Here is a 15,100-nt window from a genome sequence, read left to right on the forward strand (position 1 = left end):
TATAATTATAGCATCAAAATGTATCCTTTATATTTTAATATGTTTAGAACTTAATATTAAATTATCTTATAATATAAACCTTCTCATTTTCATTATTTCATTAATAATAGTAATACATAATATATATATATATATATATATATATATATATATATATATATATATATAATATTCACATCACATATAAAGATGTAAAACATAATAAAGATGGTTTTATTTACTAACTTTCCTTTATATATATAACATTCATAATAATATGATTGGTAGAGGATCACATCTAAATACATTCATAATAATATGATTAGTAGATAGATCATATCGAAAGTTGTTTTTATTTAGTAACTCTCACGGAGTATATATATATATGTCATAATAGTATGATCAGCAGATAGATCATATCTAAAGTTGTTTTTATTTAGCAATTCTGATTAACGGATCAGTACTGAATGGCCTTTCACCCGGGATATTACCTGGTGGATCATAGTTGCAAATGATTAATGTACCACGATTGTTTGTGCATATCACTTTAGCACATCCAATTCTCACTGAGTTTCTCCAAACCACTTGAGTGTAATGGCCACACACCCTGTAAGGTGCACAAGTATTGGTGCTAAGATCGTAGAATTGCTTCTCATCAACCCATTCCTGAACTGTAGCAGTGCCTGATAAGTCAGGAAAACCATATGAAATATTCTCTCCAAATGGTCCGTGTGAGTGCACCGCTTCACAGTCATTGATGTGTTTGTTGCCATATTGTCGAGCAAAATTAGCTACTTTTTCGTCCCACTGGACCGGCCCAACACCAACTTTAGCACGAGCTTTGTTGTGGGCATCGACATAATCTTGAGACGAGTCTTGAGCGAAAGACGAGGGGAGCATGGCAATGCTCAAGACATAGAAGAGGAGGAGGGAGAGCTTGAAAAGATCCATTATTTGGAGTTGGTGCGGAGAAAATGGGATGGCAATGGCAGTGATTTATAGGCATGAAGTAGAGATTATTTTAGGATTGTGGATTATTCAAAATATTATTAACAATTAAGATATTATTACTATTATTACTATTATTATTATTACTATTATTATTATTATTATTATTATTATTATTTTTATTACAATTATTATTATTATTATTATTATTATTATTATTATTATTATTATTATTATTATTATTATTATTTCTATTATTATTATTATTATTATTATTATTATTATTATTATTACTATTATTATTATTATTATTATTATTATTATTATTATTAATAATTTAACAACATCGTCGAAGAACAGAACTTAAGAACGTTAAAGCTATGATAAGTTAGAGAACGACATGACTACGAAGTGTTTACGTTATGACTTGTTTATGATACGATACATTGTGATGCAATATGTCATAGTATGATGTGTGTATGATGAAATGTTATGTAAAAGGCATAAAACGTTATGTTAGGTCTCTTAAATTGTGTGTATACAACATGATATGAATGACATGAAATTACGATAAATGGCATGAAATATAACCCCGTTAGAATTATGTATGATTTGAGAACTGAAGAATAAAAAACGATATGATATGAATGATGAACGATATCTGAAATGATATGAAAAATGATATGATATGTACATAATGATAGTGGGGTTGTATTAAAGAATAATGAAAATGGAAAAGTTTTGGGACCTCATGCATTATGTGTGCTCATGCATTTGGGGGGATACCCCTATCCCATCACGAGGGTACAGACGCGTACATCCAATGGCAGGACAACGACCGTTATGCTTTGCATAGCGCTGCCGTGACGGTTACTAGTTCTAACGGGTTCCGGCATAAGGGACTCCTAGAGTATGCCCACCAGATAAGGAAAGTGGCCCAGCGGTGTGTGAACTAGCTGGTGAGTCCATACTCGCACGTATGGGCTGTATGTAGAGTATATGGTATACATCCAAAATTACTCGTTAGGACAGCATTGTAGGGAAAACGATACCCCTATCCCATCACGAGGGAACAGACGCGTACATCCAATGGCAGGACAACAATCGTTATGCTTTGCATAGCGCTGCTGTGACGGTTACTAGTTCTACCGGATGTCCGGCCTAAGGGGTTCTTAGAGTACGCCCACCGGATAAGGAAAGTGGCCCAACAGTATGCAAACTAGCTGGTGAGCCCATACTCACACGTATGGGCTGTGTGTAGAGTATATGGTACACGTCCAAAATTACCCGTTAGGACAGCACCGTAGGAAAAATGGACTGAAAAATAGGTCCCATCATCTCATTGCATGTGATTGTTGCATTTAACCCCAATAGTCGGGTCACTTACTAAGTATTTCTTTAAATACTCAAGCCATGTGCTACTACATTTTTCAGGGTAAGGCAAGGCATTTCTGTACGGCTGACGACGGCATTGCAACTCGAGACCATGACACATGCATAGGATAGTGATATTTATTTTCTTAGACTTAGGGTAGAATAGGATGTTTTTAACTTAAACCCTTATTCATTTTATTTAGTCTTTTATTGTGTTGTTTTAAAGATGTTTTCGAAACACGTAAGTCCATGACTGTGTTTTAAAATAAAGGTTATAGAATTTAAATGAAGTCTTCCACATTCAATGTTTATGGTACATATACAGTAGCGACCTTAAATTAAGGAGAAAATTTCGGGTCGTTACAGATATGGGGTCGCTCCCCGATGGTTTATTGTACTATGTTTTTACAATTAGGGGTAGCTAGTAACTCTTAATAGTGAACTTTTTTCGATTGATAAGGGTTTTCATATGTACTTATGATGAATATGAGTTGGTAGTGATAAGGTCGTGCCCTAAGATGATTATATGCTATGAGAAGTTTGCATAGAGGGATGATTAAGAGATCTCGAACTATCTTTTAGACACGATTTAAACCTTCTCATTTTCATTATTTTATTAATAATAGGAAGATGTACCATATCTAAAATATTCCTAAGGGTGTAGATAACAACTAAAATTGTTTTTATTTAGTAACTCACAGTACTTTTATTTTAGTTATAATCATTCTCAGAATGGCCTTTGACCTCTGACATTACCCGGTGGATCATAGTTGCAAGTGATGAACGTACCACGATTGTTTGTGCATTTCACTTTGGCACATCCAATTCTCACTGACTTTCTCCACACCACTTGAGTGTAATGACCACACACCTTGCCAGTTGCACAAGTATTGATGCGAGGATTGTAATATTGCTTCTCGGTGACCCACATCCAAACTGCAGCAATGCCTGATAAGTTGTAGCCGCTCCATGCAAGATTTTCTCCATATGGTCCGCCTAAGTGCACCAACTTACAACTATGTTTGAGTTGGTTGGCATATTGTCGAGCAAATCTAGTTACCCTTTCGTCCCACTTGACCGGCCCGACGCCAACAAGGGCACGAGCTGCATTGTGGGCATTGACGAAGTCTTGAGGAGAATCTTGAGCGAGAGACGAAGGAAGCATCGCAAAACTCATGACATAGTAGAGGAAGAGGGAGAGCTTAAAAAGATCCATTATTTGGAGATGGAGTTGTGATAAAATGGTTAGATGTTTGGTGTGGAGAAAATGGGATGGCTATGAGTGTGATTTATAAGCATGAAGTTGATCCATTATTTGGAGATGGAGTTGTGATAAAATGGTTAGAAGTTTGGTGTGGAGAAAATGGGATGGCTATGAGTGTGATTTATAAGCATGAAGTTGTGGAATATTAATATGAAGGAGATTATTTTAAGTTTGTGGACTATCAAAAGCGTAGCATACACAATTAAATTTTCGTATCCCACTAGTTGTAATAAAATATGCTAAAAAATGAACTTATTAAATAAGGATAAAAAAAATCAATCAATCTCCGTGCATAAATTTTGAATTTTTAAATGGTCTAATAAATGTCTAATTTATATGTATTATGAGATCCACATCCATCGGTGAAAAGAATGAAACACCTTGTATAGACACGTTTTTTAAAACTTTGAGGGTAAACCCAAAAGAGAAAACCCAAATAGGACAATATGTTTTGGGGATGGGCTTGGGCCGTTACAATTGGTATCTGAGAATGTTTGCTTAATCCACCATATCTAAATGGTGTGAAAATTATCTTATTTATAATCAAATAAATTACAAGGATATGGAAAGAGTAATAAACGGAAATAACAATCAATGGAAAAAGATACCTATGGTAAGAAAGCAAATATCTACATGTTTGATATTTGCGTTATAATAAAATATCAAATATGATACATATATGGTAAACTATAATTTATTACTAAATATCTTTAATAGTATCAAAGCCAGACATTGGGCGATGTGTCAGCGAGGAGACTGTTACCCGATCAAAGAGGGTAGACACGAGGGGGTGTGTTAATAAGGACGCTAGATCCTGAAGGGAGGTGGATTTGGTGGTGGTCCCACATCGATTGGAGAAAGGAATGAGTGCAAGGACGCTAGACCCTAAAGAGGGGTGGATTGTGAGATCCCATATCGGTTGGGAGGAGAATGAAACATTGCCAATAAGGACGTTGGACCCCGAAGGGGGGTGGTTTGAGTGGTGGTCCCACATCAATTGGAGAAGGGAACGAGTGCAAGGACGCTAGACCCTAAAGAGGGGTGGATTGTGAGATCCCATATCGGTTGGGAGGAGAACGAAATATTGCCAATAAGGACGTTGGACCCTAAAGGGGAGTGGTTTTGGTGGTGGTCCCACATCGATGGGAGAAGAGAACGAGTGTCAACGAGGACGCTGGACCCTGAAGGGGGGTAGATTGTGAGAATCTCATCGATTGGGGAGGAGAACGAAACATCATTTTTAAGGGTATGGGAACCTCATTTTTAAGGGTGTGGAAACCTTTCCCTAGTAGATACATTTTAAAAACGTTGAGGGGAAGTCCGAAACAAAAATATTAGAGGTTTTCCTCTACCATCATATCTGAACTTAAAAAAAACATAAATGAGTGACTCTCAAATAAAAGATTAGAAATAATAATAATAATAAATAACAGATTTCTCAATTAAGAGGTCAAATGTTCAAATTTCACCCCATAAATTTCGAATTTAAAATTAATATAAAAAATATAGATGGTTGTTATTAGTTTATTCCGATTGTTGCTTGTTAATTTATTCGTATTATAAAAATTGTGTTTTAAAATAATATAAAAAAATGAATAATTGTTTATTTATTCTTATATATTTAAAAATAATATAAAATATACGAAAGTTGTTTCAAAGTTTATGTTTATTATAAATAATGTATTTAAAAATATTATAAAATATTAAGAGTTTTTTTTATGGAAAAAATTTTAACCCACGAAAGATTTCATATAATACTCAATTACAACTGCGGCTAAAACACATTTATGAATATATTTTATATGATTGCTTATTTGGGGTCCATTAAATTTATCTTATGAATTTAAAATTTGAACCGAACTTATTCGATTTTAGAAAATTAAACAAACCTAATTCGAAATGTTAGGGATCGATATCAGTCGTTAGCTCTGATACCAGTTGTTAGGATCGCACAACAACGCACACGCTCGATCTAGATGAACACAAAGAAAATGATAGAGAGAAGTTGCAAGGAGAACTCTGGCTAAAAAGAATTTTGTATTGATGACTTCAGGGTATGTACAACAAGTGAGAGTACATAGAATAGAAGTACATTTTCAAATCTCGGGACCCAGATATATATATATGGTATAGTTTACTATATATAGCTTTACCAGATTTAGCCATCTACTATATATAGCTATTTACCATATATAGCTTTACCGGATTTAGCTTTACCATATATAGCTTTACTATTATAGCTTTACTAAATATAGCTTTACCGGATATAACCGTTGACCAAGCTATAAATAAGTATCCAGCTCGATAGCCTAACACGAAATGCTATATAATCCAATCCAACCTAATCCAATTCTTATGATTTGGGTTGGGTCAGTTTGGGTCGTTGTGTTCAACATACACCCTTAATACGAAGGTTGAAGAATTTGTTAAATGCATCCGTTTACTAATCAAATCAAGTTCATAGTCCGACACCATATGATTTGTAGGTGATATGCTATTTTCTGTCCCTTTATTTTACTCATTTAGGACTTCAAGATGACGTATACTTCGAGCACACAATCGAAGAAGTAGATATGAAGCAACTTGCCAAGACTTCGAAAGTCAAGGTCTTTCTCAATAATATAAGAGGAAAATGAGAGCATATACTATTATGGATTAGTCACATAAAACTCTTGGATGGTCCGATCATTTCATGTCTTTTAATTTAAAAAAAAAAAGTGTTTAGTGAACGATTTTAAATTTAAAAAAGATCAAAATTTAAACATATCGCCAAGAGATTGATAACAAAAAAGGACGCTTGGCAATGTCTCCCTCCCAAATTTGTGCCCAAAACTCAAATTGGCCACAAATTTGGGACTTGAGCCGATGAGAGCGAAAATTGGAAGTTTGGGTCGGAGTTGAATGGAAAATCGAGAAGGAGAAGGAGGAAACTAAACCAATTGCTCAGAGTTGAGCAAGCAATGTTTTTGAGTTGGGTTGAGATAGTTTTTAGATCTAAACCAATTGTTCGTATTATAAAATTTCTAATATTATGATATTATATACTTTGAGCAACGATTGTTCGTAGTTTGCATTTAAGACATTTTTTTTTAAACCAATTGTTTAGGTTAGATTCAGCTAAATCTAATTTGAGAAAAACTAATGAACAAATCCGGTAAAAAGAATTTCATTTATTTGAAAACAACCCGCAAATCATATAAATTAAATTGGGTTAATCTAATTTTTTATCCACCTCTATTAATGGTGTTGAGAGATGTCACTCAATCAAAGCTATAGATACTGTATTATAGGGTTAAAAAATGTTATTATAAATTAAAGATAACAAAATATTTTAACTATATTAAATAAATTATAATTTTAAAAAAATGCTATAAAATATTTTATTGTTATATCGGTTTCATACTCTACTAAACATCTATTATAGCTATAGAAAAAGCTATAAAAAGTTTCAGACTTTTAATAACATTAGCTATCACGACATATAAAAAAGCGTTATAAAAAGTCTATAATAAAGTTTTTTTTTCCGTAAGTTATTGTATCTATTATTTCTTGTAATGACTCCGACAATCTCCCAAGTGATATTTTCCTTAATAATCTTCTCTTTAGAAAAAAAAAAAGAAACAAAAAAGTGAAACTGCCCGTTGCAAAAATTCCGGCCAAGAAAATTAATCTTTATCATTTAATTCCTAACTCAAATCTAATTAATTACAACGAAATTAATATCCTTCCATAAAAAAGATTTATTTATTTATTTATTTATTTATTTTGACTATTAACGAACGTCTCCAAACATCTTTAAGAAGAGCCATATTAGCTCAGAAATGAGATTAGTTATTATTAGCTTTTGATTTGCATATTTATAATATTATATATAAGTATAATTATAGCTTCAAAATGTATCCTTTATATTTTTTAATATATGTAGAACTTAATATTACATTGATCTTATAATATAAACTTTCTCATTTTCATTATTTCATTAATAATAGTAACACGTCATATATATATATATATATATATATATATATAATATTCACATCACATGTAAAGATGTTTTTATTAACTAACTTTCATGGATTATATATAACATTCATAATAATATGATCCGTAGACGGATCACATCTAAACACATTTATAATGATATGATCAGTAGATAGATTACATCTAAAGTTGTTTTTATTTAGTAACTCTCGTTGAGTATACATATATGTCATAATAGTATGATCAGCAATAGATCATATCTAAAGTTGTTTTTATTTAGCAATTTTAATTAACGGGTCAGTACTGAATGGCCTTTCACTTGAGATATTGCCTGGTGGATCATAGTTGCAAGTGATGAATGTACCACGATTGTTTGTGCATCTAACTTTAGCACATCCAATTCTCACTGAGTTTCTCCAAACCACTTGAGTGTAATGGCCACACACCTTGCCAGCTGCACAAGTATTGGTGCGAGGATTGTAGAATGGCTTCTCATCGACCCACATCTGAACTGCATCAGTGCCTGACATGTCAGAGCTATGCTTTGCAATATTCTCTCCAAATGGTCCGCCTGAGTGCATCAGTTGACAATCATTGATGCGTTGGTTGGCAAATTGTCGAGCAAAATTAGCTACACTTTCGTCCCATCGAACTGGCCCGACACCAACTTGAGCACGAGCTGCATTGTGGCCATTAACAAAGTCTTGAGGCGAGTCTTGAGCGAGAGATGAGGGAAGCATGGCAAAGCTCAGGACATAGAAGAGGAGGGAGAGCTTGAAAACATCCATTATTTGGAGTTGGTGTGGAGAAAATGGGATGGGTATGGCAGTGATTTATAGGCATGAAGTTGTGGAATATTATATGAACAAGGATATTATTACAAAATTTTATTTTTTTAGTTGGTTTAGAAATTTAAAAATGATTTTTAATAGAGTTGACTTATGAATTAAAATGAAAAAATAATTACAAAATTAAATCTTCGAACTATAATATTAATTTTGACTCGATTTTTAATTGTTCTTAAATTTGCACAATTGTGGCAAATGGTCGTAATTCAATTTATAAAAAGAGATAAAATATCGGTATCCCTGTTGTAATAAAAAAAAAGATAAAATATCCTAAAAATTCTTGGAATTTGATTTAGTAACTTGGTTGAAGACGAGAACTTTTAGATCTAAATTATCGAAGATTTCCAAATACAATTAAGAATCAACCTAAGATTTTTTTTGGAACGGACTACCTTGATGATCAAGGTTTTTAAACTCGTGATTCGAATCATTCTATAAGATAACATGATCAAGACTACATGAATAACTCTAATATAGCCTTGAAAGTTGCTCATGGGTTAAAAGAAGTATAATATGCAACTTTTATTTTAATACCTAAAATTTTTGTACTAAAACAACAACATGAATGACTATAAAAGATTGTAACTCTCATGCCCGTCAATGTCACAGTGACCACTGATTAATTGTAACTTGATAATACTATAAAAGAAAAATGAAAATGTAAATATGACTATTGACCTCTTCAAATGACATCTCTTGTGTGTGAGAGGCGGGTGGATTGATGAAATTAGTTATTATTAATCATAACCGACACCTCTCATAAAATTAATTTTGATAAAGATTAACATATATTGTATATTCAGCATGTCACATTATAACACGTGTCATAACATCTCATAATCATATCACGTCACAGACATTTCATAAACATATAGAGTCATATCATTTCATAAACGAATCATAGTCATATCATTCCCTATACATATCATAGTCACATCATTTCATAAATATTTCAAACATATAAAAAATATGACACGTGCAGAACCACATGATACGTTTCATCATACAAACATCTTCTAACATACCAATAGTAAGGTCACTTAGTTGACTAGCTTAAGCTACTGTCACCAATTTATTCTCAATAAAAGTTCGATTTTGTCATTTGAAATCCAAGTCAACCTATTTGAGCCAATGATATAAATTTTGAAGTTCAAACTTCGGCCAAACTATTTTGCTAAATTATGCAATGGTCCATGTGTTAGATTTCATGCCGTTTTTTTTTATTTATTCAATTTTCATAATTTTTATTTTTCTCTAAAAATGGTTACAGATTGATTTCAACTCACCAAAAAAAAATTCTTATCATTTAATTTCTTACTCAAAGCTAAAGAATTACAACTAAATTAATATAATTTGATAAAATTAAAAGAAAAATATAAAATATGACTACTGACCTTTTCGACATCTCCCTAGATTGATAGAAAGATGGATTAGTTATTATTATTATTATTATTTTACTTTTGTTGTATAAAAAAATCTCACATGCTTCAACAATAAATTAAGAAAGAAAAAAAAAGATGAATTGCAAAAACAAATAAATAATGACTTAGATGCAAAGTCAAAGATGAAAATAATCTTATAAAATGAAGTTTGAAACTTCTCCTCGAATGAAATTATATTTATCGGAATTGATTAGGGTAATTCCTAATTTTAATTAAGATTAACCTGAACACGTATCATAACATTAATATAATATATCACAATCATATTATTTCATAAACATATCATATTATTTTATAATTATACGTGTCAAATGGGCCATTGTATAAATTATGTGTCTAATGGCAATTGTATAATTTAAGTATACATATACACATACATATAGGCTAAATTATGGGCCATTTAGGATATTGAATAGGCTAAATTATTCAATTGTCTATTTAGTATAGTCCCAGTATGTAAATAGGCTAGGCTGATATGATAGTTCTCATTTATAATTGTATGTGTTTGCATTTACTTTCAATAGTGGGGTCACTTAATAAGTATTTCTTCAAATATTCGAGCCACGTGCTACTTCTATCCCAATTAAAGGCAAGATATCCCTATACGGCTGATGACAGTATCGCAATTCGAGACCATGTCACATGTATAGTTTGTTACATTTATTTTCTTAGACTTAAGCTAGAATAGGATGTTTTTAATTTAAATGTTTATTTATTTCATTTAGAAGCTCATTGTATCGTTTTAAAGATGTTTTTTGAAAACATGAGTCTATGACCGTGTTTTAAGATAAAGTTTATGTTTTATGAAAAAGTTTAAACGTTTATTTCCGCATATAAATGATATACACTATGATGGCAGTAGCGACTCTAGATAAGTAGAAATTTAGAGTCGTTACATCATTTCCAAGTGATATGGGTCTACAAAGTGTCGATCATTAGTTGACAACGATATGGGGTATCGTTCTCATGGTTTATCATACTGTGTCTTTACTATTAGGGGTAGCTAGTAACTCTTAATAGTGAACTTGTCTCGAATGATAAGGCTTTTCATATGTACTTATGACGATATAAGTTGGTAGTATAAGGTCGTGCCTTGAGATGATTATATGCCATGAGAAGTTTGCGTAGTGGGGTGATTAAGAGATCTCGAACTATTTTTTAGACATGATTTAAACCTTCTCATTTTAATTATTTTATTAATAATAGGAAGATGTACCATATATAAAATATTTATAAGGACATAGATCACAACTAAAGTTGTTTTTATTTAGTAACTCGGACCGGCACTTTTATTTTAGTTATAATCATTCTCAAAATGGCCTTTGACCTACGACATTGCCTGGTGGATCATAGTTGCAAGTGATGAATGTACCACGATTGTTTGTGCACTTCACTTTAGCACATCCAATTCTCACCGAGCTTCTCCACACCACTTGAGTGTAATGGCCACATACCTTACCAGTCGCACAAGTATTGGTGCGAGGATTGTAGAATTGTTTCTCATCAACCCACATTCGAACTGCAGCTATGCCTGATAAGTCGGAACTACCCCATGCAATATTTTCTCCATATGGTCCGCTCGAGTGCATCAATCGACAGTCGTTGATTCGTTGGTTGGCATATTGTCTAGCAAAACTGGCTACCTTTTCGTCCCACTTGACCGGCCCAACGCCAACTTGGGCACGGGCTGCATTGTGGGCATTTACAAAATCTTGAGGAGAATCTTGAGCGAGAGAGGAAGGAAGCATCGTAAAGCTCGAGACATAGAAGAGGAAGAGGGAGAGCTTAAAAAGATCCATTATTTGGAGTTTGGAGTTGTGATACAATGAGTAGAAGTTTGGTGTGGAGAAAATGGGATGGCTATGGGTGTGATATATAAGCATGAAGTTGTGGAATATTATACGAAGGAGATTACTTTATGATTGTGGACTATTCAAAAGCAGAGCATACACGCAACTAAAAATTATTAACTATAATGGATATTAATTATTTGTACATCTATCTAAGGTATCGTTGGTAACCATTAAGATTTCTACCACTTCCAAATATGTCTTTTTTTAGGCTTTTTCTTTTGGGGAAGTTTTCCATTTCCGATTTTTCCTAAAGGCTTTAAGGTTTCCACACCCTTATATAAAGGGTGTTTTGTTCTCCTCCCTAATCAATGTGGGACATCACAATCCACCCCCTTCGAGGCTTAGTGTCCTTACTTACCCACCGCCTAATGTCTATCCCCTTCGGAGAAAGCAAGAGGGCTGACACATCGTCCAATGTCTGACTCAGATACCATTTGTCCGCTAGCAGATATTGTCCTCTTTGAGCTTTTCCTTTTTATACTTTCCCTCAAGACTTAAAAATGCATTTGCTGGAGAAAGGTTTCCACACCCTTCTTATGGAGTGAACAATGTTTTGTTCTCCTCCCCAGCTAATACCGGACGTCACATTATGTCTTTAAACTATATTATTATTATTATTATTATTTATAAACTTTTAATCTTTTAATTTAAAACAAGTTTCTTTTCAACAATTTTTTTTATTTCATATTTTGAATTTAGTTTTTTGTGAGGGATGTTTCAAAGGTAAAAATTTTGTTTTTTAGTTGGTCTAGAAATTTCAAAATGGTTTTTAAATAGGACCATAAATTAAATTTAATAAATGATTTCTAATTGTTCTTAAATTTGCACACTCTTGGCAAATGAATAAGCATAATTATCGGTATCCCATTTGTTGTAATAAAAAAAATGATAAAATGTCCTAAAAAACGGACTTTATGTTTAAAGAGTGTTATGAAACTCTTGGGATTTGATTGAATAAGGTTGTTGAAAGAACAAAATCTTTAGATATAAATTATCCAAGAATCCCAAAAGTGATTAAGAATCAACCTAAGAAAATTTTTGGAACGAATTACTTTGATGATCAAGATTAAGAGCAAAGAAAACTCGTGATCCAAATCACTGCATAAGATAACCTGATCCAGACTACTTGAAGGATTCTCGTATACAAATCTAAACATAAGAAATATAAAAGAACAACCTCATAGCTTAAGTATAAAATGCTACTTTCATTTTAATATTCAAAATGTTGGTACTAAAACAATAACATAAATGCCTATTTATAGCCTTGAAAATCAACTAACGTCCATACAATTGAAAGGTTGTAATCTCATGCCCATTAATACGTGTACGATACAATCTTATTATCCACTATGAAGTCTTGGTAGCATGATTAAGACACCTTATTGCGTATCAAAGAGGGTCAGAAAATTAATAAATTTTGATGTGGAATGACTTAATTTTTAAATTGTCTAATAAATTTTTAATATATAGTCGAATATCATACAAAAATAATTGTGCAAATGCAAAAACGATAAGCCTTCGATGACTTAGGGAGGCTTTCGTCTGCCCTCGTATCCGAACTTTAAAAAATATAAATTATGTACCTTCAATTAAAATATCAAAGGTTCGAATCTTCTATCCATGTTGAACTAGAGGTCAAATGTTCAAATTTCACCTCATAAAATTTAAATAAATAGGTAAGGTTATTAATTATTGTCTCATCTTTCTAAGTTTACTATGTTTGGCCCCTATTTATTTCATGGTCTACTTGCACATACAATTAATACAAAACTTTGAAATGTATTCACTCCTTCAAGCTTCCCCTCAATTAAATTAGATTATAATTAGTTTTTATATTCTTTAAAAATAAAATAAATTTGGAAGACATTGTTCTCTTTGAAGTGTACGTTATTTGTATACGTAGTAATTTTTAGTTCTTTTAAGCCTTTTTTAATTATACTATTCTCACGATCGATCTCTTTCGAATATTGTCTCAGTTCATTCATATATTTTTCTTCTACTCGGATTTCACAAGAAATATATATATATAGTTAATTTAACATAAATAATCAAGAGGTCAGATATTCAAATCTCTGTTGTTGGATATAAAAAAATTTGAGTGCTTGCTGTAGAAATATTATAATATAGGAACGTTCTCGAGTACTATGATGTCCTTGTATGAGTATTTGTCTATATTCACATCACGATAGTCTTCGTGTGACTGCACTAAATAGGGTAGAAATGTCTTCCATGTATACTTTTCAAAATTTTAATTATTTAAATTTATGAAATTCAACTCTATAAAGTACTAGGTAGAGTTATTATCATAAAACTTATTTTATAAACTAAACACAGACACATTAAATTTAAAATATATTTTTAAACTCTATTGTCAAATTTTTTAAATGAATACATTTTCTAAAATCTTAAACATTATTTTAAAAACACAACATTAATTCATTAACTAGAGAAATATTATAGTTTTGTAGGATACAAGGTAGAAAATTTTGTTAAATGTGTCTCCTTGCTAACCGAATCAAGCTCAGTCATGCCTGAGATGATCCGTAGGTGGTGCTATTTGTTGCCTTTTGTTTTAGGGTTTATGAGTGACGTACACCAACACACATTCGAAAAAGTAGATCCAAAGAATTAAGAATGAGAGTTGGTCTTATCAACCAACTTGCCAAGACTTAAAAGTCATGATCATTCCCAATAATATACCATGTATGGATTAGTCCCTTAGAACTCTTGAATATTCTCATTTATTAAGAAAAAATATGTTTAGTGAACTTCTGAAATTGAAAAAATATCGAAATTTAAACGGGTTGTCGGCGCTTCATTGTCAGCAACTATTCAGATAGGTAAAAAGACAAAAGGACGCTTCGTCATGTCTCCCTCTCGATTAAAGTTGATTTTTGCCTCAAAGAGAGACCTTAAACTTTTGGAGAAGGACTAACTTGAACAAAGCTAAGAATCAAGCGATCAGAGCTGCTGAGCTAGTCGACTAGAGGAAGAATGCACGAGCCACCTGCATATCAAAGGTTAAGGATGATAATGTGGCAAATTCAATGAATCGAGTTTCTGACCCATTTGACTATTTTGACCTATTTCAACTATTTAAAACTCGATTTTTAATCTATTCTGGTTCTCATATTTTACCTTAATTTAAGACTTAATTGAGAAGTTTTGTAGAAATAAACATGATTGAAATGTTGTATCATGAATTATGTTCTTCTTTGATGGGGTTTAGTTTGATTATGCATGATTGGTCGGAACCTATATGCTAGGATTGATTTGTTTGACATGTGATTGTATGTTCACGTGATCTTCCCTTATTTTTAAGGTCAAATTAGGTAGAATGAAGTATGATAAGTTAATTAAAAGTACATGATGATCTCATTTGATTATTACGAACATGCCTTAAATAGACGA

The 15,100-nt window shown here is 32.2% G+C and overlaps 4 protein-coding genes across 4 annotated transcripts; all 4 read right to left on the bottom strand.

Annotated features, from left to right (window-relative positions):
• Positions 1-244: 244 nt before the first annotated feature.
• LOC111455280 (pathogenesis-related protein 1-like) lies at positions 245-939 on the bottom strand. The gene has a single exon (XM_023096881.1). The coding sequence runs from the start codon at positions 928-930 to the stop codon at positions 412-414; it is 519 nt and encodes a 172-aa protein (XP_022952649.1). The 5' UTR covers positions 931-939; the 3' UTR covers positions 245-411.
• A 2,089-nt stretch (positions 940-3,028) lies between these two features.
• LOC111455281 (pathogenesis-related protein 1-like) lies at positions 3,029-3,555 on the bottom strand. The gene has a single exon (XM_023096882.1). The coding sequence runs from the start codon at positions 3,515-3,517 to the stop codon at positions 3,029-3,031; it is 489 nt and encodes a 162-aa protein (XP_022952650.1). The 5' UTR covers positions 3,518-3,555.
• A 4,176-nt stretch (positions 3,556-7,731) lies between these two features.
• On the bottom strand, positions 7,732-8,334 carry LOC111455303 (pathogenesis-related protein 1-like). The gene has a single exon (XM_023096911.1). The coding sequence runs from the start codon at positions 8,332-8,334 to the stop codon at positions 7,819-7,821; it is 516 nt and encodes a 171-aa protein (XP_022952679.1). The 3' UTR covers positions 7,732-7,818.
• Positions 8,335-11,077: 2,743 nt separating this feature from the next.
• LOC111455285 (pathogenesis-related protein PRB1-2-like) lies at positions 11,078-11,672 on the bottom strand. The gene has a single exon (XM_023096888.1). The coding sequence runs from the start codon at positions 11,633-11,635 to the stop codon at positions 11,147-11,149; it is 489 nt and encodes a 162-aa protein (XP_022952656.1). The 5' UTR covers positions 11,636-11,672; the 3' UTR covers positions 11,078-11,146.
• Between the last annotated feature and the right edge of the window lie 3,428 nt (positions 11,673-15,100).

Source organism: Cucurbita moschata, unplaced genomic scaffold, assembly GCF_002738365.1.
Source record: "Cucurbita moschata cultivar Rifu unplaced genomic scaffold, Cmos_1.0 Cmo_Scf00017, whole genome shotgun sequence".
Classification (NCBI taxonomy): Eukaryota; Viridiplantae; Streptophyta; class Magnoliopsida; order Cucurbitales; family Cucurbitaceae; genus Cucurbita; species Cucurbita moschata.

Bases quoted from the DNA above. Each gene is read 5' to 3' on its own strand.
- LOC111455280 (XM_023096881.1), bottom strand. From the start codon at position 930: ATGGATCTTTTCAAGCTCTCCCTCCTCCTCTTCTATGTCTTGAGCATT.
- LOC111455281 (XM_023096882.1), bottom strand. From the start codon at position 3,517: ATGGATCTTTTTAAGCTCTCCCTCTTCCTCTACTATGTCATGAGTTTT.
- LOC111455303 (XM_023096911.1), bottom strand. From the start codon at position 8,334: ATGGATGTTTTCAAGCTCTCCCTCCTCTTCTATGTCCTGAGCTTTGCC.
- LOC111455285 (XM_023096888.1), bottom strand. From the start codon at position 11,635: ATGGATCTTTTTAAGCTCTCCCTCTTCCTCTTCTATGTCTCGAGCTTT.